Genomic DNA, 25,256 nt, shown 5'->3' on the forward strand with positions numbered 1-25,256 from the left:
ATGTTCAGAATGCCACCAAGATCAGACTTGGGGTCTAGAACTGACCCAGAAATCACCTTCAGAAGAATTATTTCTAGTTTCTTCTGGTTTCTGCAGACATGTGCTTATCTAGCTCCTGCATTGACTCTGTTTTTCTCCATTTTCTCTTTTCCAGGGCCCCAGCTATCTGCTTCTGGACTCCATGTGTCCTCGCCTGCTGTGATGCCTACAGCCTTGCATCCACCCACAGCTCTTCCTGGGTCCTCTCAGAGTCTTCAGGTATGGATGCTGATGAGCATTTACATCACCCGATCTGATTTTAGGACTTTTGCAGGGGTTATTAAATGAACACAGCCGTCGTTAAGCACACCTATGTATTCCTACTGTGGTTTTTGCCAGAAGCTGGTTGAAGAAGTTTGGAAACCAGCCAAATAAAAGTTGTAAATCCTAGTTGCTTGACTACAGAATGGTACAACCAGCTGTAAGATGATGACCTGGTTACCAAGAAGGGTGGATAAAAATTGATGATTTTTTTAAAAAAATCAGATTTTTTTTTCCATTTTATCAAATTTATTTTAATAAAATGCTTGTGAAGTTCCCAGAAGATGACCTAATTAATTTACGAGCCTCGAGACAAAGTTCAAAAGAAATCCATTCGTTCATTAGGATCAACGTTCTGGCATGTTCTTCTGTAGAGCTGAAACTGACTTCTGCTTAGTTGCGTTTGAACTTTACCCCTGTGTCCCCCTCCCCTCTGTCTGGGTCATAAATCACATTCACCAACGAGGTTGTAGAAATATGAGATCCGACTCTTGGCCGAAGGTATGCATGGAATCCTCCCTCCTCCAATGTCAACTTGATAATAGTCATGGCAACGTTTTACAAGTTGACAATGCTTTTGGAGTAAAACATCTATCTAAAGATAGTTTTCTATTTAAGATAACTTCATAATTTAGTTTAATTCAGCATGAAATGGAGCTTAGTTGTGTAGTATGAGGCTGTATATTCTGCAGTATTTACATTTTTAGTAAAGTCAATTCAGTGAATCCCAGCTCTGCAAGCTAAATAGGAAACCTTCATTTGGTTTGCAAATAATAATATTAAAGATTCTAACTACCAGCAAGAATGACCCCTTACATTTGAAGAGCACCTTTAATGGATGGATTTCAGATCCATCACGGCAGCATCTGTTAGCGGGCATCCACTCACCTTGTGTTCCTGCTGCATCACCAGCCATCCCATTAAAATGAATCAACAGCCGGTCAGAGGACCTGCAGGACAGAGATGAAAGTGGCTCTTTAAAAAGGATGATTTAAATCGAGACGATTTAAACCAAGCCTTTTTACTAGCGATTTTAAATCACGATTGAAATGGTGGTTTAAATCGACTTGGTTTAAAATCAAATCAACCCTGTGGCCAAGCACTCGGGACCATGCTGGAGTGTGTGTAGCTGTGGGAGCTAGGTTGCAAGTAGATTTCAAGTAGGTTACTAAACAACCAGTCGCAACTCAAGAACTTCCTGTAGTGTTTATCAAAGCTCTTAGATTCCTTTTCCTTGGGCTAAAGGTTTCTGGCTTTGAACGGAAAGCTTTAAGGATAAAAGATCTTTCTATCTTTTTTTTTTTAATAAATGTTTTATTTTATTTTAATTCCAACATCGTTTTCCATTAAACAGTGTGTCATCTGGGTACATATATTTTGTGCAAATATTTTATACGATAGCAATTACAGATTACAGCCGTCTTTATTATTTTATCTATTCTGAACTTAATAACTAATACTTAATACCTAATACTATAACAATCATTTTCTTAAATTATTTAACTTTGTTAAAACATTTTCTCCGTTTCACTCTTCTTCTTTTTTTTCACGCTTTTCATATTTATTCTCTAACCATTGATAAAACAATCCCCCTTGGTTGTAATGATCAGATTGTTCCTTCTCTTTAATTGCAAATGTTAACTTATCCATTTCTGCACATTCTGTTATCGCATGAATGATCAAATAAAAGATCTTTCCTACCTTACTCCACCCTTTTAGGCCTACACAGGGATGAACTATGCCTACCCACAAGGCTCTGCGGCAGCTTCCCAGCTCCAGCCTGTTGGCCCCATCTTTCCCACTCCTTTCCAAGGTAAGTCAGGCCTGCTCTGCTCTTTGTAGCAATAGCAATAGCAGTTAGACTTATATACCGCTTCATAGGGCTTTCAGCCCTCTCTAAGCAGTTTACAGAGTCAGCATATTGCCCCCAACAACAATCCGGGTCCTCATTTCACCCACCTCGGAAGGATGGAAGGCTGAGTCAACCTTGAGCCGGTGAGATTAGAACCGCTGAACTGCAGATAACAGTCAGCTGAAGTGGCCTGCAGTACTGCGCCACCCTAACCACTGCGCCACCTCGGCTGCATTGACATAAAATGGTTGGCTCGCCAGTGGCTAGCAGAGATGGCAGCAGATTCAGACAGCGAGGAGGTTGGGGAGGAAGATGGGCCAGTCCTGGAGTCTGGGGAAGGCTCTGAGGAGGGCTCCGTGTCGAAGGCAGAGAGGGGGCCAGGGCCGTATGCCGGTTATCAGCTGCCTTCAGAGTTGGAGATCAGTGAGGCAGAAGATCAGTTGGAGCCTGTTCCCAGTGTGCACATGAGCAGAGTTGCCAGACGAAGAGCTAAAGAACAGGGGTCGACTTGGGAGGAAGGCCACAGGTGGACGGTGAATGGCCCCTCCCAGAGGAAATAAAAGAGGAGCGAAAGGGGAGTGGAGTTTGCAGGAGGCAATTAGTTCACTTCATTGGCTCATGACTCTCCGAGACTCGAAATCTGTGTTTCCTTCCAAAGCAGCCGGTGATATTGGTTCGTTCTTAATGACGGAAGCAAGGCAACAGAACACCGAAATCCGCCTTTCGGTGGGCAAAGTGGCCGACAAAATAGACCAGCTAACTGCTAAGGTGACGTCAAAGTGGTCAGCTATTAAATCATCATTACTGTAACCCGATAGTATCTTCTGTTGGGATTTGATACCCTTTTTTCTGGGCATCCTTAAGTTGCCACAAATGGGGGGGCAGCCTTTTTTTTAGCCTTCTCATAATCTCCCTTAAGAGTGAGTTCTGGGTGGGGGAGTGGCTGGGATGATGCCTTCCATTCAACTATAATCTCACGTGTGATTCCCCTCACTGATTGTGCTCCCATCATTATAACGCATCATAGCTGTCCTGGATTGAATGAGACACCTTAGCCTAGGTGTGATCCAAGGCCATCTCTTTTACCTTACAGGTGGAGGAGCTGCACAAGCAGAATTCTACCCAAAGCTTGTTACCAGGGATCTCCTCAGTCACGATGGAGGCCACCATGATTATGACCAACATCCAGCGCATCGTCCAGGTAAAGTTGAAGGTACATTCAAAAGTGTCCTGGAGAAACTTAAGTTCAACAACTCACACTCTCTCTCTCTCTTCAGAGTTCCTCTTCAGAGTTCTTAAGTTCTCCAGGATACTTTTTCCCCCCCGAGAATTATTTTTATTCTCTTACAAAGCATTTTAAGTATACGTTCACATAATGGTTATTCTTTACATTTATCATTCTTATAGATTTGTTATTTCATTTAATAGGTTACAATATACAGTTTGTTTAATCTACCATCCCTTCCTCCTATTGTTTACACCCCTTTATTTTCCCTTTCTTTTCTCCTACTTCCTCCTCTACTTTCTTTCCTTCCTTGCCCTCCTTCACATTCCTTCTCCTATACCTTTCTCTTACTCCTGCTCTTCCTCATCCCCTTCCTACCCTCTCTCCTCCTTCCCTCTCCTTTCATCCTCCTCCCTTTCCTCTTTCTTTTCACCCTCTCTCCCTTCTCTACTTTCTTCCTTCCTCCCTCTCCTTCCCCTTCCTTCTTCCTTACCTCTCCTTTGCTCCTACTCTTCATCTTTCCCTTCCTACCCTCTCTCCTTCCTCTTCTCTCCCTTCCGTCCTCCTTTCTTTCCTTTCTCCCTCCCTCCCTTCTCTACTTTCCTCCTTCTTCCTCTCCTTCCCCTTCCTTCTTCCCGTACCTTTCTTCTACTCCTGCTCTTCCTCATCCCCTTCCTACCTCTCTCCTCCTCTTTCTCTCCTTTCCATCCTCCTCTCCTTTCCTCTTTCTTTTCACCCTCTCTCCCTTCTCTACTTTCTTCCTTCCTCCTCTCCTTCCCCTTCCTTCTTCCCTTCCCTTTCTCCTACTCCTAGTCTTCCTCTCCTACCTTCTCTCCTCCTCTTCCTCCCTTCCATCCTCCTCTCCTTACCTCTTTCTTCTTCCCCCCGCCTTCCTTTCCTTCTCTCCTCCTCTCTCTCTTTCTTTTCTGTTATTGTAGGTGTCTTTTTCAGGTCTCTGTTTATGTTTCCTCGGGATTGTATTTCCGCAAACCCAGATTTAATTTAATATCACATCTTATTCCCTTACCTTCGCTAATCCATCCTAACTATAAGTTTCTCCAGGATACCTTTGAATGGGTGCGTTTGTGTGTTTTTGGTTTCCCATCTTTTTTTTTGGGGGGGGGGGTTCTCTCTGCAGGAAAACGAGAGGCTGAAGCAAGAGGTGTTTGAGAAGAGCAGTCGCATCGAGGAACAGAATGAGAAGATCGGCGAACTGATTCAGCGGAATCAGAGGTGAGAACTTTCCCCAGCGGTTTTAGATGCATTTCCATCTGTATCGCATCGGTCTGGCTGGAGGCTCCCTTGGATTTACGGTTCTAGCAGCTCGTCCCGTTCAAACGTGGCCACTGTTGACCGTTGGAAAACCAGCTCCGGTCACTTGTGCAGGACAGTGTGAGGTTTAGAGGTGGGGCATGCAGGGGGTGGCACAGGTGCATCGCATTATGGGTGCACCCTTTTCGGCACGTGACGAGAAAAAGTCATTGCCCTAAACCAAACTGGGTTATTATAGGTCGGACTTCATACGAAAACTGCTTTGATGGCTGGAACCTGTCCCTTCTGACCCTATTCTGCATTCCTTCATTTCTTTCTTTCTTTCTTTCTTTCTTTTTTCTTTCTTTCTCCCTCCCTCTTCTTTCTTCTTTCTTTCTTTCTTTCTTTCTTTCTCCCTCCCCTCCTTCCTCACTCCCTATTTCTTTCTTCTTTCTTTCTTCCTCCCTCCTTCTTTCTTTCCTTCCTTCCTTCCTTCATTCATTCCTTCATTCCTCCTTCCTTCCATCTTTTTTCTTTCTTCTTTCCTTCTTTCTTTCTTCCTTCCTTCCTTCCTTCTTCCTTCCTTCTTCTTTCTTTCTTTTTTCTTTCTTCCTTCATTCTTTCTTCTTCCTTCCTTCTTTTTTCTTTCTTCATTCTTTATTTCTCCTTTCTTCCTTCCTTCCTTCTTTCTTTCCTTTCTTCCTTCTTTCTTTCTTTCTTTTTTCTTCCTTCCTTCTTTCCTTCTTTCTTTCCTTCCTTCCTTCCTTCCTTCCTTCCTTCCTTCCTTCCTTCCTTCCTTCCTTCCTTCCTTCCTTCCTTCCTTCCTTCCTTCCTTCCTTCCTTCCTTCCTTCCTTCTTTCTTTCTTTCTTTCTTTCTTTCTTTCTTTCTTTCTTTCTTTCTTTCTTTCTTTCTTTCTTTCTTCCAGATACGTGGAGCAAAGCAACCTGTTCATGGAGCAAAGGAACAATTCTCTGCAAATGAACACTGAACATTCTCAAGCCAGAGTCTTACACGCTGAGCAAGAAAAGGTAAGGCCGCCAAGAGGGAAGGAGAGCCAAGGTAGCTTAAAGACGATGAGAGCATTCCCCACCCCCACCCCTGAACTCTGGGGTTCTACCCAGCATTTAACCTTAATTCCCCTTGATGCTGGCCTTACCATCCTCAGAATCCCACACGGGGAAAAATGGGAAAGCAGAGAAGAAAGATCCTGCTCCTTTTGTCTCCCTTTTCCAAATAACTCATTTTGAACTAATTGTTCCCTATTCGGGAAGTGGGAAGAAGAATGCTTAACTTCAAGAATTAGAATGCAATACAATAGCAGAGTTGGAAGGGACCTTGGAGGTCTTCTAGTCCAACCCCCTGCGAGCCGGATCTGGCCCGCAGACTTTTGAAGCAAGGCAGTTTTAAAGCATGGGTCCCCCCTCCCCTCCCCCCAGAGTGTAGGAAAAAGCTTGACCACTGAGTTAACTTTTGCTTGAGCCAAGGTGGGGCAGTGGTTAAATGCAGCACTGCAGGCTATTGCTAGATCAGCAGGTCAGCGGTTCAAATCTCACCGGCTCAGGGTTGACTCAGCCTTCCACCCTTCCAAGGTGGGTAAAATGAGGACCCAGATTGTTGGGGGCAATATGCTGACTCTCTGTAAACCGCTTAGAGAGGCCTGAAAGGCCTATGAAGCGGTATATAAGTCTACTGCTATTGCTATTGCTATTGCTCAGCTAAGGTGGAGCCTACAATTTTGAATTAGCAAAGAATAATGAAGAAAAAGCACCCCCTAGTACCGGGATGGCGAAGTCATCTCTGCGGGCATGTGAGCTGTCGCCCAGGTTAGCTTCCCCTGCGCATGCGCGGGTGCCTCCTGCCGTCCAGCTGATTTTTGAGTCTGCTGAGAGATGTGCAGGCATACACGTGTGTGGGGGGGGGATGCACCCCCCTGTCACGCATGGGTGAAGGGAGCATGGGGGATCGCGTACGCATGTGCGAGGAGCGGGGCCTGCGATGTGGGGGGAGGGGAAGCTAGTACATCACTGCGTAGTAGTAATTTTTTTGTAGGAGGACAGAAAGAACCTGGGGGCAGGCAGAATCGTGGCACGACAAAACCCGCGCTCGACTAAAGCACGCCCGATTAAACCGTGTCGCTGACGTCATCAACAGGGCGACAACAGCGAGCGCGGAGAAAGAAGGGCGCTTTAAATAGCGCTTTGAAAGCAAGCCGATTCAACTTAAGGTAAGGGTTAGGGTTAGGGTTAGGGTTAGGGTTAGGGTTAGGGTTAGGGTTAGGTTAAGGGTTAGGGTTAGGGTTAGGGTTAGGGTTAGGGTTAGGGTTAGGGTTAGGTTAAGGGTTAGGGTTAGGTTTAGGGTTAGGTTAAGGGTTAGGTTTAGGGTTAGGGTTAGGGTTAGGGTTAGGTTAAGGGTTAGGGTTAGGGTTAGGTTAAGGGTTAGGATTAGGTTTAGGGTTAGGTTAAGGGTTAGGGTTAGGGTTAGGTTAAGGGTTAGGATTAGGTTTAGCATTAGGTTAAGGATTAGGATTAGGTTTAGGGTTAGGTTAAGGGTTAGGTTTAGGGTTAGGTTTAGGATTAGGTTTAGGGGGGTTAGGTTTAGGTTTAGGTGTTAATTTTAGGTTTAGCGTTTACAGCGTGCTTTTTTCTCCGCGCTGTTGTCGCGCTGTGATGACGTCAGCTACGCGGTTTCGTCGAGCGCCCTTTAGTCGAACACGGTTTTGTGGTGGAACCGGCAGAATTAAGAGAGGAACTAGCCTGGGATCATTTCATTCCCACAAGTGGTTTAATTCCAATTTCTTGAATTTCAGTAACTCTTATCTAGCACCCATTTAATGCCGGCAGATGTTAGCAGTTGACTAGATGCCCTGGTTTAGGCATGAGGAATAAATCAGCTTAACTTGACCTTGATGCCCAGCCCTGATTCTCCGCACCTGACACTTTCCTACATGATTTCACTCTTTGGAGGGAATCTCTCACCTGTTACCTGTGCTTTAATTCCCTCTTTTTTCATTTCGTTTTTTTTGTTTTTGGAAAAAAACTCTTCCATAACTTCTTCCTCTGCTTTTCCCCTCCTTTCACGTCGCAGGTTAAAGTTGCCGAGGAGCTGGCAGCGGCGACAGCCCAGATCTCCCGGCTTCAGCTGGAGCTGACCAGCCACCAGAAGAAGGAGATGGACCTTCGCTCCCAACTGAATGCTGCCCTGAAGGAAGCCGAGAGGCATGCTGCCCAGCTTAACCAGTTGCAGGCCCAGGTAGCAGGTAAGGGAAGGTGAGGAAGATGCTGAAGTAGAAGACACATCTCCACAGTACAGTAGAACGGCTTTCTCAGACTGGTGAAGGCCTCCTTGGATGGGGGCTTCAGTGTCCTCCACCTTCTGCAGAAGATAGGATTGACCCAACCTTTAGATCCAACTCAATGTCACTTGGAAGCCATCTTTTAACTGTGGGACTTCAGGCCTGGCACATTTTTCTACTGTGGGAAAACGGGAGAGAAGGATTATACAGAGCGTGGGTAGCCATAATAACATCCTTTCTCAGAAAGTCAAGGCCATCGTGCCCTGCAGCTGCGAGATGGTGTGACTGTCTGGGAGGCACCTCCAGTTTTGGATGGTGCCTGATTGGATCATGGAATGGACATGTGGGTGCTGAGCAGGGACCTGGACTTTTGTTTGGGCGGGGAACACCTGGAAGCTTCCAGATCCGGGTTTTCCCAGATGTGCCCAATAGGACATCTCTAATGAAACGGAGCTTTGAAGAAACTCAAGCCTCGGACTCTTCTTTCGTTGAGGGCGTTACTTGGAACCCTGACACCAGGGGCGGGTTCCTGCCAATTCTAACCTCTTCTATAGAAGAGGTTCCACAAATCTACAGTGCCGTTTAGAACCGGTTCCAGCTCCCTCCCCCCACCCGTCCGCATATCATCAAGATGAAGAGCGAGAGGAGGAATTCTGGGAGTTGAAGTCCACAAGTCTTAAAGCTGTCAAGTTTGAACACCACTGGGGTTTTTTTTTCTAAAGGGTTAGGGGTGCAAAGGTCCTGTAACTTGACAACTTTAATACTTGCACACGTCAATGCCAGAGTTCCTGAGCCAACATGACTGGAGGAGGAATTCTGGGAGTTGAAGTCCACAAGTCTTAAAGCTGTCAAGTTGGAACACCCCTGGGGTGTTTTTTTTCCTAAAGGGTTAGGGGTGCAAGGGTCTTGTAACTTGACAGCTTTAAGACTTGCGTGCTTCAAATGCCAGAGTTTCTGAGCCAACATTTTGGTTGCTAAGCAAGAGCGTTGTAAAAGTGAGTTTCACATTTTACAAGTTGGCCACGCCCACCCAGCCACATGACTGCCAAGCCACTCCCACTCAGTCACATGGCTGGCAGGCCACTCCCACTCAGTCACATGGCTGACAAGCCACTCACACCCAGTCACATGGCTGGCAAGCCACTCCCACCCGGTCACATGGCCGGCAAGCCACTCCCACAAAGCAGGCCACACCCACAGAAGAGGTTCTAAAAAAATTTGAAACCCACCACTGCCTGACACCCAACTTTTCTTCCTTGCAGCCCTTAAACATCCTTTAGACCTCACTTGGGGTGCCTCAAAGCTGTGCTTGCTGCCACCTCTGTGCTTTTGTTCCTCTCTTCTCAACTCTTGCAGAACTTCGGGAGTCCTCCGAAGAGGCCAAGACTAAATTCACGGTAGAGAAGCAGAGCCGTAAGCAGCTGGATGGGAAGTTGGCGGCGTTGGAGGAAGAGCTGGCTGACCTCCGCTTGGAGAAAGAGAACTTGGAGAAGGTGAGGACCTCCAAAAGATCTAGAAATCCTGTTTAGGATTCTAGATTGTGCCCGCGTCACACACGTCCCCAGTTGGTAGGGATCTGTGTTTGCAGGTCAAAAACTGGAAGGAACAGGTCATCCTCCCCTAGTCCTCCCATCTTGCTCAGTCTTCCCCCCTCAACCTTGCTCAATAGTAGTGACTGTGAGGGGGATCTTGGAGTCCTAGTGGACAACCATTTAAATAGGAGCCAGCCGTGGGCAGCAGCTGCCAAAAAAGCCAACACAGTTCTAGGCTGCATCAACAGAGGGATAGAATCAAGATCACGTGAAGGGTTGATACCACTTTTTAATGCCTTGGTAAAGTCACACTTGGAATCCTACATCCAGTTTTGGTCTCCACGATGTACAAAAGATGTGGAGACTCTAGAAAGAGTGCAGAGAAGAGCAACAAAGAGGATTAGGAGGCTGGAGGCTAAAACATATGAAGAACGGTTTCAGGAACTGGGTAGGTCTAGTTTGATGAAAAGAAGGACTAGGGGAGATATGATAGCAGTCTTTCAATATCTCAGGGGCTGCCCCACAGAAAAGGGAGTCAAACTATTCTCCAAAGCACCTGAGGGCAGGACAAGAAGCAATGGGTGGAAACTAATTAAGGAGAGAAGCAACTTAGAACAGAGGAGAAATTTCCTGACAGTGAGAACAATTAACCAGTGGAACAACTTGCATCCAGAAGTTGTGAATGCTCCAACACTGGAAGTTTTGAAGAAGATGTTGGAGAACCCTTTGTCTGAAGTGGTGTAGGGTTTCCTGCCTCAGCAGGGGGTTGGACTAGAAGACCTCCAAGATCGCGTCCAACTCTTATTTTATTCTATTCCTATTCTATTCTATTCAACCCAGGGCTGCTTTCAGTGTCTCCATCTTCTTCCTCCCCTTCAGAATCTTTCCGAAAGAAAGAAGAAGTCTCTACTCGAGAGAAAACAGGCCGAAGAAGAAGCCGATGAGATCCGTAAGTCTTACCAGGAAGAGATGGACCAACTCCGGCAGCTTCTGAAAAAGTCACGGGCCTCCTCCAACAACGTTGCTTCAGAGCAGGTGAGAGTGAATTCCCCCCCCCCCCCCAGGTTCAGCTGGGAGACAGATCTTGGAAATTCAGGCTTTAAGCAAGTCAAGGAAAGGCTCTTCCTCTTAGGATCTGTAGCTTTTTCCTTCATAGAAATTCTGTTTTTTGTGGAATCTGAACTTGCAAACATTTCATGACCCAATTTGGTAGCACTGTCAGTACAGTGTGGCATCTGTTTCCTGTTTATAGACAGTAGCTGCTTCTTCCCTGTATTAATGGTTGTGTAGTTTGCTTTCTTGATTAGGGTATTGTTTTCTCCTTGATTGACTCCTCCTTAGTTCCTCGACTAGGATATTGCTTTCAGCTTGTTATTTGTCTGGTGTCAATCCCTGCTTATCTGGGTGTTTGGCTGCTAAAGATTTCCAGTTTTTGTTCATTTTCTAAAACCTGCTCTCTGCGGCTAAATAGGCCAATGTCCCTCTTCACTCCCACACATTATCCCCAGTGCTGTGGAAAGTCCTCTAACCACTCAGCCTCCTCATCACATTGCAAGGAATCAAGTCACCGCCACGGCCTTTAATGGTGTTTAGGGAGCAGGAAGGGCAGGGAATCGTTGTGTTAGAATGGAAGTCAACCCGTCTATTTGTTCTGGGAAGTTTTCCCTTCTGCAGACCGAGCTGGAGTCCCAGTGGGAAGCCAAATGCGAGCGTCTGCTGAGCTCAGCCAAGGAGCAACACGCCCGCCAGTTCCAGGAAGTGTGTGAGCAACGGGATGCCCAGCAGCAGATGGTCTCCCAACTGGAAGAGAAGGTGGGTAGCGGTAGGAGAAGGACAGGCAGAGCCTGGTGGTGGAGTCAAGAGAGGAATCAGCCTGGAGTCTTTACGTTCCCATGAAGGATCCAACCTCTTGTTTTGATCCAGGCGTCCTTAAAAGGCATGAAGCAGAGCAAAACCCCTTTTATTTACACAACTGTGAATTCCTTTCATTCACAGTCAACAAGGCTTGGCTAACAGTCTTTCAGAGGAATGTTTATCCACACGAACCTTATCTCATCTGGAGAGCTGCCAGATAACTAGTTTCCAAACGCAGAGCAGGGCAAAACTTGGCACAGAGTCTCTTATAGTCACAAACAGAACTTTCCACTCTTGAAATGACTGAAGGAACGAATTGTTTCCTGCAAAAGCCCCCTCCCTGTTTGCCCCTCCTTTGTTTCCTATGGGAGGGGCCAATCACCTCCAAGATGTGGCTTTACTCCCAAGTCGACCCTGCTTTCTTAGCTGTTCTTGTCTTCTGGCACCTCTGCACATCTGCACACTGGGAACAGGCTCCAGCTGTTCTTCTGCCTCACTGCTGTCTATCTCCCTCTCTGCCTCCGACGCAGATCCCTCGTCTGAGCTTTCCTCAGCCCCCACAACTGGTTCACGTGCCCACAGAGAGGGCTATGCATGCCACAGGTTTGCCATCGCGGCTCTAGGCTCTGTTGTAAGCCAACAACTGGATGCTTCAGAAGACGCCGTCTGGTTCAGCTTTTCTGTTAACCTGTGTCTCTGCTTTCCAGATTTCTCTGCTCAAGGCCAGCAGGAGCTCAGAGGATCAAAAATCCGCACAGCTGCAGGATCAAGTAGAGGAACTAGAGGCAGTTAAAGGCAAGGTGAGATTCAGCACTTTCCTGGGCCCGGACGTTACCGTATTTTTCGGAGTATAAGACGCATCGGAATATAAGACGCAGCAAGGTTTTGAAGAGGAAACTTAAAAAAAAAGGTTTTTGCACTCTGCAAACCTCCCCAAAACGGGCCATTTTTCGTGATAATGGGTGCGTTTTCCCCCCAAAAAGGCACAAATAGCCTTTAGGGAGCTTGCATATTATTCCTGGGGAGTTGGGGGGGGGGGGCAAAAATGAGTTTAAAAGGCCCATTTTTTGCAAAAACGGGCCAATTTTTCATTTTAAAAAAAGGCATGGATAGCCTTTAGGAAGCTTATAAAGTGCTCCTGGGGGCTGGGTAAAATTGAGCAAAAACAGGGCGATTTTTGCTCATTTCTGCCTTCCCCAGCCCCCAGGAGCTCTCTGAAAGCCTCCTAGAGGGTATACATGGCCATTTTGGTGAAGGGGGCAGGGTTTGGGGAGGCAAAAAAATGATGTATTCAGTGTATAAGATGCACCCAGATTTTTAGCCTCTTTTGGGGGGGAAAGGTGCGTCTTATACTCTGAAAAATATGGTATGTAAGCAGAGGAGAATGCATCCAATATTTTGAGTGTGTTTATCTATATATCTATATCTATATCTATATCTATATCTATATCTATATCTATATCATATATCTATCTATCTATCTATCTATCTATCTATCTATCTATCTATCTATATCTATATCTATCTATCTATCTATCTATCTATCTATCTATATATATATATATATATATATATAATCTATATCTCTATATATATTTCGTGTTCGATGGTGGTTAGTTGGTCTCTTCTTTTCCTTTTCCATTTTAACTTTGGAAATAAAATTTTAAAAAATGTTTTAAAAAATCTGCAAAACTGGAGGTGAGAATCCTGCCTCCCATCACACTGGCATGTTCTCTTTCTCTAAACCCAGTGTGCGGACTTGCAGTCCCAGCTGGCAGACCTCACCGCCCATTATGAAGACCGGATCCAAGAGCTGAGGAGTAGGACCCCACCGACAGCTTCAGCTGAAGAGGTATGTCCATGGAAACCCCTTATTAAGTAGGATCCTTTTTTAAAAATAATAATAATAATTAAAAAATTGTGTTCATCGGGCATGTCAACCTCTATTTCGTTGAGGGCAACATCAGGGCTGGGGGGACAGGTGGGCATGGCCAACTGAGGGGGCACTTGATGCCACTCACTGGGCGTGGCCGACTGGATGGGCATGGCCAGCTTCACGCCACTCCCCAAACTGCTAGCATGTTCCCTCTTCACATTGGGTAGACCGGGCCGAAGCGACGCGGGCCGGCCCCTTACATTTACCAAGACAGTCCTGTGAGCCAGGTCCAAGCACATCGCGAGCCAGATCTGGCCCGCGGGCCTTGTGGTTTGACACCTTACCTTATGGAAAGGAGGGAAGAATCTGTAGGAATTCCAGCCTTTTCTTTAGTCAGCAACTGGTCCTTGAGGGCCAGCGGGAGAGATCTGCTGCCAAACTAGTTCTCTGATACAGATAAAAGGATGTCTGACAGTTATCAGCTGCCTTCGGAGTCAGACATCAGTGAGGCAGAGGAACAGGGGGAGCCTGTTCCCAGTGTGCGCATGCGCAGAGTGGCCAGACGAAGGGAACAGCTGAAGATCAAGAGTCGACTTGGGAGTAAAACCACAGGTGGACGATGAATGGCCCCTCCCAGAGGGAATAAAAGAGGAGAGAAAGGGGAGTGGAGTTTGCAGGAGACTATTACTTTCGCTTAATTGGTTCGCGACTCTCCGAGGCTCCTTTTTAAGTTCTGCAGAGATCGGCCTGGCAGCTCTCCAAGCCAGATAAGGTCTGTGACTGCAAATCCTCCCTCGAAAGACTTTGCTGGGTGTGAATGAGCAGAATTCTCAAGTCAATTAACAAAAGGGGCTTTTGCCGGGACAAGGAGTTGGCTTCATGCTCTTGGGAAGCCTCGGTCAGAACAGGTAACACTTCTACCTCCTCTTCCATTTCCAGGTGAAAAAGATCATGAACGGGGTCTTCCACTCCCTCCGAGGCCAATTTGAGTTGGAGGAGTCCTACACTGGAAGGATCGTCCTCGGGGTGGTCATGAGCACCATCAAGGTAGCCTTCAAAGCCATGGTTTCATCATCCTTCGCCTGAACGCCTCCTTCGTCTTCTCTCACAGGTCTCCTCCTGCAGTTTTCTAAATGAGGAGCGAGAGGTTGAGACACTAATCTTTTCCTTTCTTTCCTTCCTTCCTTCCTTCCTTCCTTCCTTCCTTCCTTCCTCCCTCCCTCCCTCCTTCCTTCCTTCCTTCCTTCCTTCCTTCCTGTTGCCAGACAATAACTCTGCAGCTGTTGGAAAGGTCTGAAGAAGGCAGCCACGAAGAGCAGGGACCGCCGCAGAGAGGAAGCCCAGTGGCCCTCGCCCGAGATCAGCCAGGCAGTCCTGATGAGACGCCGGCAGTGGCATCTCCTGTGCCTTCTGACCACCTGGAAGAAGACCCAAACGGTTCTGCTCTCTCTTTAGAAGGAAGCCAAAGCAAGCAGGAAAGAGCAGACACACCTGTTGAGTTGACCCCGTCATCCTCGAATCCGGTCACAAAACCTCCAGAGGTGGAGAATAAGGAGGCGGTTGTGTCTTCTGGGCCAACAGAAGCGCATGCTTTAGATGGTGCTGTTGAGGACACACCCTCAGATCCTGTTCCCTTGAAGCTAGCAGCGGAGGAAGCTGTGCCTACACTGGAGCCAGACAGAGAAGAAGACACTTCCCCAGATGTTCCTAACCAAGATCCAACCTCCTTGAACCTCCCATCCGGTACCACAGATGAGAAAGTCCAACCTGGGGAGATGCCACCACCAACATCCATCCCTCCGTCTGGGGATTCCAGGTCAGTGCCCATCAGAGGGGAGCTTCACGCCACTTTTCAGCAAGTCCTCACATCATCCCAAGTCAGTTGAGGCACCCCGAGCTCCCCAAATTTGGAGCCGGAGGAGGCAAACCTTAGCGAGAACATCTGCATCCTTCTAGGGATCTGACACCCACCAGCATAGGATCGCTCCAGCTTGGGAAGCTGAGAGATGATCCCTTGACTCTTCCAAGAAAATTCTCTCACGAACAGCCATTGCATATTTGGCTCTCCTAGAACTTATCATGTTTCCCCGAAAATAAGACAAAGTTTTATTTTTTTTTGACCCTCCCCGAAATAAGCGCTTGGCCTTATTTTCGGGGAGGTCTTATTATTTTCGAGGTGCAGGAGGAGGCGAGCGTGTTCACCTCATGGCTGCTGCTGTGTTGCAATATTTTCAGGGAGGGCTTAATTTTGGGGGAGGGCTTATTTTAACACATGCGCTCAAAAGCCCCATTGGGCTTATTATCCGGGGAGGTTGCATTTTTGGAGAAACAGGGTAGCATATTGCATGAGCTGGCAGCAGATTCGGACAGTGAGGAGGGTTGGGGAGGAACCTGGGCCAGGCCTGGAGTCTGGGGAAGGCTCTGATGAGGGCTCTGTGTCGGAGGCAGAGAGGGGGCCAGAGTCAAATGCCAGTTATCAGCTGCCTTCAGAGTTCAGACATCAGTGAGGCAGAAGAACAGCTGGAGCCTCTTCTCAGTGTGCGCATGCGCAGAGTGGCCAGGTGAAGGGAACAGCTAAAGAACAGGGTTCGACTTGGGAGTAAGGCCACAGGTGGAGGATGAATGGCCCCTCCCAGAGGAAATAAAAGAGGAGTGAAGGGGAAGTGGAGTTTGTAGGAGACCATTAGCTTCATTGGTTCGTGACTCTCCGAGACTCCTTGCCAAGTTTTGCAGAGATTGGCCTGGCAGCTCTCCAAGCCAGATAAGGTCTGTGACTGTAAATCCTCCCTTGAAAGACTTTGCCAGGACTTTGCTAAATGTGAAGGAGAGGAATTCACATTTGCTTAATAAAAAGGAGCCTGCTTCGTGATTTGGTGAAGCCTGGGTCAGAACATAGAGCCGAGGTGGCGCAGTGGGTAGAGTGCAGTACTGCAGGCCACTTCAGCTGACTGCTATCTGCAGTTCAGCGGTTCAAATCTCACCGGCTCAGGGTTGACTCAGCCTTCCATCCTTCCGAGGTGGGTGAAATGAGGACCCAGACTGTGGGGGCGGATATGCTGACTCTATAAACCGCTTAGAGAGGGCTGAAAGCCCTATGAAGCGGTATATAAGTCTAATTGCTATTGCTAAAAGGGATAGACTTACCATTGGGACGGAGGGGTGGGGGGAGGTATTGCAGCATGTAGATGCTGTGATGGGGAGGGTAGGAATCCTGGCTTGTTGTTTTTTTTCCTGTGGGAGGAGAGTGGAGGGGTCTTTGAGCTAAATAAGGCTCTTTAAGGCTTTTCTAAAAGGGACCTTGAGATGCTGGGAGTTTCCAGCCACAATTACAGGCAGCTCTGGTTTTGTTTTTTTGTTAGTTCACTTATTCGTTTATTCATTTTGTGCAGCACCCCTGAGGATAAAGCCAATTTGCTGAAAGCAACCGTCTGTAAGCTGCCTTCAGCAGCAGGTCCACTGGAAGAGGACGAGGACGATGAAGAACTGGTGAGGCTTTGGGGGGGGGGGGGGAGACTGCAAGATTGTATATTTACCTGCCCCGTCTCAAAGAAAACAACAACAACCCCTTTCGGACTCTTGGTCCGACAATTTGGGGTGTGAGTTAGGATTTCACACCTAGTTGGCTTGAAGGACGTAAGTCACCGTTTCTTCCCAGAATGTAGAGCGAACTTCCAGTTGGCCCGTTGGGCTGTTTTTTTGCCCTTCCGAGCTTCCGGAGCCCAGAGAGGACGAAAAATGGCCCCAACGGGCCAACCGAAAGTTCGAAAACGATCCGTTTCCAGCTTCCGGGGGGGTGAGAGAGGCCGTTTTCGCCCTCCCCAGGCTTCAGAAAAGCCTCCGGAGGCTGAGGAGGGGTCGTGCGCGCATCCACAGATGGGTGGGGAGGATAGAACAGAATACATTACAAGAGAATAGGGAATGGAATAGAACAAAGAATAGAATAGAATAGAGAATAGAAAATAGAAAATAAAGAATAGAGAATAGAATAGGGAATAGAATAGAATATAAAAATAGAAGATAGAATAGAATAGGGAATAGGATAGAATGTAAAAAATAGAATAGAATAGAATATAAAAATAGAAAATAGAATAGAATAGGGAATAGGATAGAATATAAAAATAGAATAGAATAGAATATAAAAATAGAAAATAGAATAGAATAGGGAATAGGATAGAATATAAAAATAGAATAGAATAGAATATAAAAATAGAAAATAGAATAGAATAGGGAATAGGATAGAATATAAAAAATAGAATAGAATAGAATATAAAAATAGAAAATAGAATAGAATAGGAAATAGAATATAAAAAATAGAATAGAATATAAAAATAGAAAGAATAGAATAGGGAATAGGATAGAATATATAGAATAGAATAGAAAATAAAGAATAGAATAGGGAATAGAATATAAAAATAGAAAATAGAATAGGAAATAGGATAGAATATAAAAAAATAGAATAGAATATAAAAATAGAATAGAATAGGGAATAGGATAGAATATAAAGAATAGAATAGAATAGAATTCTTTATTGGCCAAGTGTGACTGGACACACAAGGAATTTGTCTTTGGTGCAAATACTCTCAGTGTACATAAGGAGAATAAAATAGAACACGTTCATCAAGAATCATAAGATACAACACTTAGAGATAGTCAAGGTTACTAATAAGCAATCAAATCGTACTAGGAAACAAATAAAAACAATATAAATTGAAAGATACCAGCAACCTGGTTATAGCCATAAGTGGGGAGAGATAGATACTAGAAAGGAAAAGAATAGTAATACAATCTTAGTAAATTATTAACAGTGTTGTGGGAATTAGTTGTTAAGCAGAGTGATGGCAACTTTGGACGGTCACTAAATTAACCGATTTAAGTCAAGAACTGCCTGTACATCTGAGTCCGTGGGGTTGTGGTCCACTCTGGGAAGCGTTCCAGTCTCACACTTGTCTTCCTCGGTCCTCCAGAGCTTTAAAGGACGGCCTCCCCCGACCCCGCTCTTCGGTGACGATGACGAAGACGATGACCTGGATTGGCTGGGATGAGCAGTGGAGGGAAGCTTGGATGGAGACTCACGACGGAAATATTTTGCTTGGTTGTTTTGCACAGGGGAGGGGGTGGGCTTGAGAACTGGCCGGCACTCAGGCCCCCTCTGCAAGATTCTGGGATTGCCTTGCGCCCCCCCCCCCCCCAGGGGCCTTGAATGTCAGAGGTTTCTCCCCCTGCACTGAAGCACAAAGCAAGCCCTTTTCTGCATTAAACTCTGAAATTCAGGCTCCTGTTTCTTTGCAAGCGAGAAAGTCTTCATGGCGGTAGAAGAGGAGCTGAAATGCAGCGTTGTGCATATCCGGATTTCTTCTGCAATGCACATGGGAGAATCCCAGGTTTTTTTTTCCCCCTTTCTGTCCACCCCACATCTCCCCACTGGTGCTTTTGAGGATTCCCTGCTTGCGAATCTGTCTTCCCTCTATATATCAAGCAGAACAATTGGTGCCTACACGAAGGTTTAAATGGTTAGAAGGGAGCCTATTTTCAGACAGACAGAGACAGAGAGAGAGAGAGAGAAGAAGGGGGGATGATAGATGTAAGAGAGAGGAATGAGAGAGAGGAATGATAGAGAGGAATTTTAGAGAAAGAAGAGGGGAATGATAGATATGAGAGAGAGAGGAATGATAGAGAGAAAGAAGAGGGGGCATGATAGGTGAAAGGAATGAGGGAGAGAGAGGAATGATAGAGAAAGAAGAGGGGAATGATAGATATGAGAGAGAGGAATGAGAGAGAAAGAAGGGGGGGAGAATGATAGATGAGAGAGAGTGGAATGAGAGAGAGAGAGAGGAATGATAGAGAAAGAAGAGATATGAGAGAGGAAAGAGGAATGAGAGAGAGAAAGAAGAGAGGGGGAGAATAATAGATGAGAGAGGAATGAGAGAGAGAGGAATGATAGAGAAAAAAGGGGAATGATAGATATGAAAGGAATGAGAGAGAGAAATGATAGAAAGAAGAGAGTGGAGAATGATAGATGAGAGAGGAATGAGAGAGCAAGAGAGGAATGATAGAAAGGGGGGAATGATGAGAGGAATGAGAGAGAAAGAAAGAAGAGTGGGGAATGATAGATGAGAGAATGGTAGACAGACAGAGCGGGGGGGAAATGATAGATGGGAGTGAGAGGAATGATAGAAAGAGAAGAGGGGATGATAGATGAGAATGATAGAGACGAAGAAGAGGTGGAATGAGATGAGAGAGAGAAGTTTGATAGAAAGATGGGGGAATGATTGAGAGAGGAGAGAGAGAAGAGAGAGATGGAGTGAATGACAGCAGGATAGAAATGGCTCAAGGACTGAAAGGCAGTTTTTAGCGACAGACGAATGAATAGATTTGGAAGTTTTAATATCCGGGTGATTTTTCATCCAGTTCTCCTACTTCGTATAACCGGAAAGAGCATCTCTGCGCGTTGAGCGACTCCTTGCCTTATTGGTGAGATGGATTTTTCGATGGGCCACCTTCTCCACGTTTCGGTCCAGGTCAAAACAGCAACTGTGGGTGTGGCTCCCTCGTCCCTATGCAATTTTCTCCCATTTTCCCCAAAAGGTTTCGGGCTGGAGTTCTTTACTTGCAAGTCTTTTCTTGGGGTTCAGTGTCCCTCACCTCCTTTTTATTTTTTAAAGCTGGGGTGTCCGAAGAAGATTTCCACCACCACCCCAACTGAAAAGACTGTTCAGCATTTAAGGGGAAGGGGCTACCTGGAGCAGGAGTGTGTGTTCCGTTTCTAATAGGTTCAGTGTGTCAGATCTGTGGCTGGCGGGCACCCTAAATGTTTGGGGGAAAAAGGTGTCTCCCCCCGCCCACCCCAATAAGCCTTTTTTAATGTATGGATGGGGTCTTTTGAGTGGAAGGCAAACCAGATTAGCTGAGCCTTCGCTCTAGCGATAGCCAAGTCTTGTTTTTAAGGAGGAAGGGATGGGGAATTTCTTTCAAAGGTCGCTGTTTCTGATTGACAGCAGCACTTACAAGGAAACACCAATTGGGGGGGGGGTAGGGGTTAGTCTTGGGGGATGAACACCCCTCCCCAAAACTCCCATTTCTCCGTCCTTTCCTGAAACCTTCATCTCTTTTGTCTTTTACAACTTGGTTAACTTTTGTCGGTTCCGGATTTTCCACTTCGGATGTAGAATGTAGCACTAACTCTGCTGGGCCTTCTTCAGTTGGGCCAAATTTGCCCAACTTTCTGTCTCTCATTCTTTCTTTCTCTCTTTTTTTTTTTGGTGGGGGTGGGTGGGAAGAACCAACAAATAAAAGTGCAATTAAAGGAAATGACATCGCCACTCATCCCGACTCTTTTAATTTTAAGAGAAGGTGGGTCTGGTTGCGTCCCCCGTTATTCACGGTTAATGTTTTGTGTTGAGTTTACAGTTATGGCTGCGAAAGCCTAGATCAAAACAAGTACAACATCTCCAAAGCTTCATGATGGGGTGAGTTAGGCTGGGAGCAAGGGGGGCCCTGGGCAAAGGATTTTAACACTGGGGTATGTACTGTATGTGTGCGTTTTTTTTAAAAAAAATCTGCTATGATTCTTTTCAGTTTGGGTAAATTTTCTATTTCAGAAAAGGGACAGCTTTGCTGCTGGTCTTAGAGGATGATCTAGTAATGGCCTCAGGTTAGAAACTGGGAGTTCTAGTCTTCTAAAAGATCTAGACCCTTTACTTTTTTAAAAAAGGAACTTTTTATTGCAACTTTCTATAACGTAACATGATAAGGAGTCAGAAGAAATGACCAGGTAATTGTTAGCCCAAGCCCATAAAACGTGTCAGTTAGTTGTCTACAATGGCTGAGATGGCTACATACATCGACAATTCATCCATCCATCCATCCACCAATTCATCCATCCATCCATTCATCAATTTATCCATCCATCCACCAATTCATCCATCCATCCATCCACCAATTCATCCATCAATTTATCCATCCATTCATCCACCAATTCATCCATCCATCCACCAATTCATCCATTCATCCACCAATTCATCCATTCATCCACCAATTCATCCATCAATTTATCCATCCATTCATCCATCCATTCATCCATCCATCTACCAATTCATCCATCCATCCATTCATCCATCAATTTATCCATCCATCCATCCACCAATTCATCCATCCACCAATCCATCCATCCATCCATCCATCCATCCACCAATTCATCCATTCATCCACCAATTCATCCATTCATCCACCAATTCATCCATCCATTCATCCATCCATCCAACAAATCATCCATCCATCCACCAATTCATCCATCTACCAATTCATCCATCCATCCATCCATCCAATTTATTCATCCATCTATCCATCCCATCCACAAATTTATCGATCCATCCATCCATTGTACATCCTATCGAAACCTGAGCCCTCTAGCTGATGCTAATCCGCATCTTCCAGCATCCTTCATCCCTCGTCATGCCTGGCTTCGGGGTCCTAAGAATTGTAGATCATCACCAATAGGAACAACTGTCACTTTTGCTTGCCGTGGAGAATATTGTGCAGAGTCACCATAAAGAGAGCAAGAGATTGACAGAGGCAACCTCATCACTGCTGGATCAGAAAGTCCTGAAGTCGCCTTCTAAATAATCAAGCAGGAGAAGACAGTAAATCTAGGAGCAATATGTGGGTCTTTTGTTTGGGGGTACCAGCTGCATCTTGCCCATAGAACCTTCTTTCTTCTGGCTGAGATCAGACTGGGATGCCTCCGCTTCTGGTCCTATTTCTTGTAGGAGAACTTTATTGTTCCTCAAGGCCTGGAGCTCCTCTTGGGACACGGTGGTGCATCCGGCGTTCCCTGCTCAAGAAAAGACCAGCGTGAAGAAGATGGAGACCACAAGGAGGATCAGAGTCACCGCGAAGCAAATGCGCAGGTTCTCCACAGATGCAGGAGCTGAAAATGTCCTTGGAGGCATCTCTATCACCACGGCGTTTTGCATCTCCTGCAGACGGAGCCCGCTCCACATCCCCGCGTGGAACCCCATGGGAAACGCCGGAACGATGCTGCTGACGGTGAAGATGGGCGAAGTAGGTCTGTAGGTGTACTCCAGAGACAGGGCCATGTTGCCAAAGGACCAGTCAGAACCTCTTGTGGAATCTTTGTCTTCTTCCAAACCATCTTCAGAGGTGGCCTGGGACTCCTCCGTTCCTGGTGGTCCTATCTCTCCTAGGAGAGCTTCGTTGTTCCTCAAGGCTTGGAGGCCCTCTTGGGGCACGAGGGTCACCATCCGGCAGAAAGGGCAGACCACGAAGGAGACCACCCTGCTCCGGCAAACCAGCTTCCTGAGACAGGCAAGGCAGACGGTGTGGCAACACCAGAGAAGTTTCGGTACCCACCTGGTGGAAACCGCTTGGTAGGACTCATAGCAGATGCTGCATTCCTTTCCACAGCCCTCTACAGAGGGCAAGGGGGCCATGTCTTCTTCAGGACTTGAGATCAAACTCTAGGAGACTTGAGTTTCTCCTAGAGCCCCCCAACTCAAGACAGTTCCTTCCTGAAGATCCTCTCCGGTCACCAGCTTGCTTTGGCTCTCCGGCTTCTTCTGAACCTAGAAGGACGTCTGCTAGGAGAGAAAGACGGTCACCACAAGGAACTCCTTGAAGCACTCATTCAACCTGCCTTGAGCGCGCCCAAATCCGAGATAACCAGGATGCTCTTAACTCTTCCGCATAATCAACTGAAAGTGGGTTGAGATTTCCAGTCAACAAAGGAGTAGAGAACCACCAACCAGCAAATAACATCTCTCTCCACCCCCCTTTGCCTCCTCTGAACTTTAATCCTTAATCAATGACTTGTTAACTCAACGCTGGTGGGAGTTTACTGGAGGTGACAGGCGCCAGAGGCTGAAAATAGCTTCTCTCCACCCCACCCCCCAAAACAAGCAATTCCTAGAGTAATTTCCATTATTACAGTGATTTCAGGATATGAGTGGACTTCCTCATTCATAGCACCTTCTACAAGCTTGATGTCCCGGTCTCGATCTCGCAGAGCCTCGACAGTGCAGGGAGTCCTTGACTTACAACAGTGACCCAAGTTACAACAGCGCTGAAAAAAAGGGACCGAGGACCATTTTTTCATGCTTACTAGCTAGGTAATGTCATCAGTGTACAAAGGAGAGACTAAACCCCGGTTCCTTCTAGCACTGATGACGCTACCTAGTTGAGTCATGAAATGTCTGCAAGAAAACCACCAAGCTCAGAGAACACCAATGGCCCTACTGTCCTCTCCACTCCCTTCTAGCATTAATGATGTTACCTAGTTGAGTCATGAAACATTTGCAAGCTCAGAGAGCACCAAGGACTCCTCATTTTCTATTTGCCTTTTTCTCTCTAGGACAATAGTCCTCATCATTAGTACTTTAATTTCCCAGAAAGCTGCCTGGGCATTGGGAATAATTGTGGGAATAGCACCCAGACTTAGCTACTTTAATTTCCCAGAACGCTGCCTGGGCATTGGGAATAATTGTGAGAATAGCACCCAGACTTAGCTACTTTAATTTCCCAGAATGCTGCCTGGGCATTGGGAATAATTGTGGGAATAGCACCCCCCATTTATGACTGTTGCAGTGCCATGTGATTCTTTTTACGACCTTCTGACGAGCGCAGTCCACAGAGAATCGGGATTCACTTAACACAATGGTGTGATCCGCTCAGCGACCACGGTGATTCGCTTAAGAGTGTCAACAAAGGTCATAAAATGGGGCAAAACTCCCTTGATCTCCGTCTTGTTCAGCGACAGTGGGCTCAATTGAGATTTGGGAGGACGATCCACCTCTGCATTGATTCACTTGGCTGAAGGCACCTTTGGCGCTTGGTCTCCCACATTTCAGAAGCTAGAAATCTGGGGCACACTTAAAAGAGAGGTCAACCTTGCATCCTCAAGCTGTGTAGCTGCTTCCAAGTCATTGGATGTGTCTTTTAACCTAGAGTTGAGGGACTTGTCACCTTCTTGGTCTTCCCAACAACCCACATCATTGGTTGGGCCAGGGGGAGTATGCGTTGCGCTGTCAATTCAGCCTTATGTGGGTTCAACCAGGTGTAACTTTCCATCTGGCTGAAAGTCCACTGGGCTAAGGACAGTTGTCCTAACCAAAATCTTGGCCATGTTTACAGGGAAAGGGCTGTTTTTATAAAAGGCAAAGCTTTATTATGTCTCCTGTGCCCTCAAAAGAATCTTTCACCCTACCCGGCAGACGTACCGAACTCAATTTCAAGGAGGTGGGGAAATAATACCTGAAAAGGTTAAATCTGAAAACAGTAACTCCTTCAGTCAAAAGGAACATTTTTGACTGAGCCGCGGTGGCGCAGTGTTTAAGAGTGCAGTACTGCAGCCTCCTCCTGCTGATCATTGGCTGAATCTCACCAGGCTCAAGGTTGACTCAGCCTTCCATCCTTCCGAGGTCGGTAAAATGAGGACCCAGATTGTTGGGGGCAAGAGGCTGACTCTGTAAACCGCTTAGAGAGGGCTGTGAAGCGGTATATAAATCTAAGTACTATTGCTACTGGTCTGTCTGTCTGTCTCTATGTCCAGTATATCTATCTACCTACCTACCTACCTACCAATCATCTATCCATCCATCATCTCCCATTTCTATCTCCTATCTTGATCTACTGTCTGTCTAGTTATCTAGCTATCGTGGTGGCAGTTAGAATGCAGTATTGCAGCCTAATTCTGCCCAGTGCCAGGAGTTCGATCCTAACCAGCCAAGTTTGATTCAGCCTTCCATCCTTCTGAGGTTGGTAAAATGAGGATTGTTGGGGGCAAGAGTCTGTAAACCGCTTAAACAGGGCCGTGAAGCGGCGTGACCCGACAATTGCGTGCTAGAATATGTGCGCTGACAAAATAGCGCTGATTAAAACGCAACGTCAAAATCGCGCCGACAAAATCGCGATGACAAGCACACTAAAATTGAAAAACTTTTAGGGTTAGGGTTATAACGTACGTATGCGGGATTTTGTCATCGCGCATTTGTCGGCCCGCTGGTGTCAAAAATCAATTAGCGATTTTGACATTGCGGTTTTGTCAGCGCGCATATGTCTA

General features: G+C 46.3%; 2 protein-coding genes across 2 annotated transcripts in view; one reads left to right on the top strand and one right to left on the bottom strand.

The window, feature by feature from the left end:
- Positions 1-18,862, top strand: part of FKBP15 (FKBP prolyl isomerase family member 15) — a 45,748-nt gene extending 26,886 nt beyond the window's left edge. The window contains exons 14-29 of the mRNA XM_087704692.1: positions 155-258; positions 2,020-2,113; positions 2,811-2,920; positions 3,246-3,353; positions 4,516-4,610; positions 5,555-5,657; positions 7,714-7,885; positions 9,278-9,414; positions 10,333-10,488; positions 11,113-11,265; positions 12,015-12,107; positions 13,058-13,159; positions 14,123-14,230; positions 14,449-14,999; positions 16,573-16,669; positions 18,148-18,862. Of these exons, the coding sequence (XP_087560818.1) occupies positions 155-258; positions 2,020-2,113; positions 2,811-2,920; positions 3,246-3,353; positions 4,516-4,610; positions 5,555-5,657; positions 7,714-7,885; positions 9,278-9,414; positions 10,333-10,488; positions 11,113-11,265; positions 12,015-12,107; positions 13,058-13,159; positions 14,123-14,230; positions 14,449-14,999; positions 16,573-16,669; positions 18,148-18,225 (2,261 nt within the window). The 3' untranslated portion in view covers positions 18,226-18,862. The remainder of the gene's footprint in view (positions 1-154; positions 259-2,019; positions 2,114-2,810; positions 2,921-3,245; positions 3,354-4,515; positions 4,611-5,554; positions 5,658-7,713; positions 7,886-9,277; positions 9,415-10,332; positions 10,489-11,112; positions 11,266-12,014; positions 12,108-13,057; positions 13,160-14,122; positions 14,231-14,448; positions 15,000-16,572; positions 16,670-18,147) is intronic.
- A 2,637-nt stretch (positions 18,863-21,499) lies between these two features.
- LOC148048582 (uncharacterized) lies at positions 21,500-22,726 on the bottom strand. Its single transcript, XM_087703656.1, has one exon. It carries the CDS (start codon positions 22,630-22,632, stop codon positions 22,018-22,020), a length of 615 nt encoding a protein of 204 aa, XP_087559782.1. The 5' UTR covers positions 22,633-22,726; the 3' UTR covers positions 21,500-22,017.
- Positions 22,727-25,256: the final 2,530 nt, after the last annotated feature.

Source organism: Thamnophis sirtalis, unplaced genomic scaffold (assembly GCF_051295495.1).
Source record: "Thamnophis sirtalis isolate CommonGarterSnake01/CBP01778 unplaced genomic scaffold, rThaSir2_p1.2 scaffold_2, whole genome shotgun sequence".
NCBI lineage: Eukaryota > Metazoa > Chordata > Lepidosauria > Squamata > Natricidae > Thamnophis > Thamnophis sirtalis.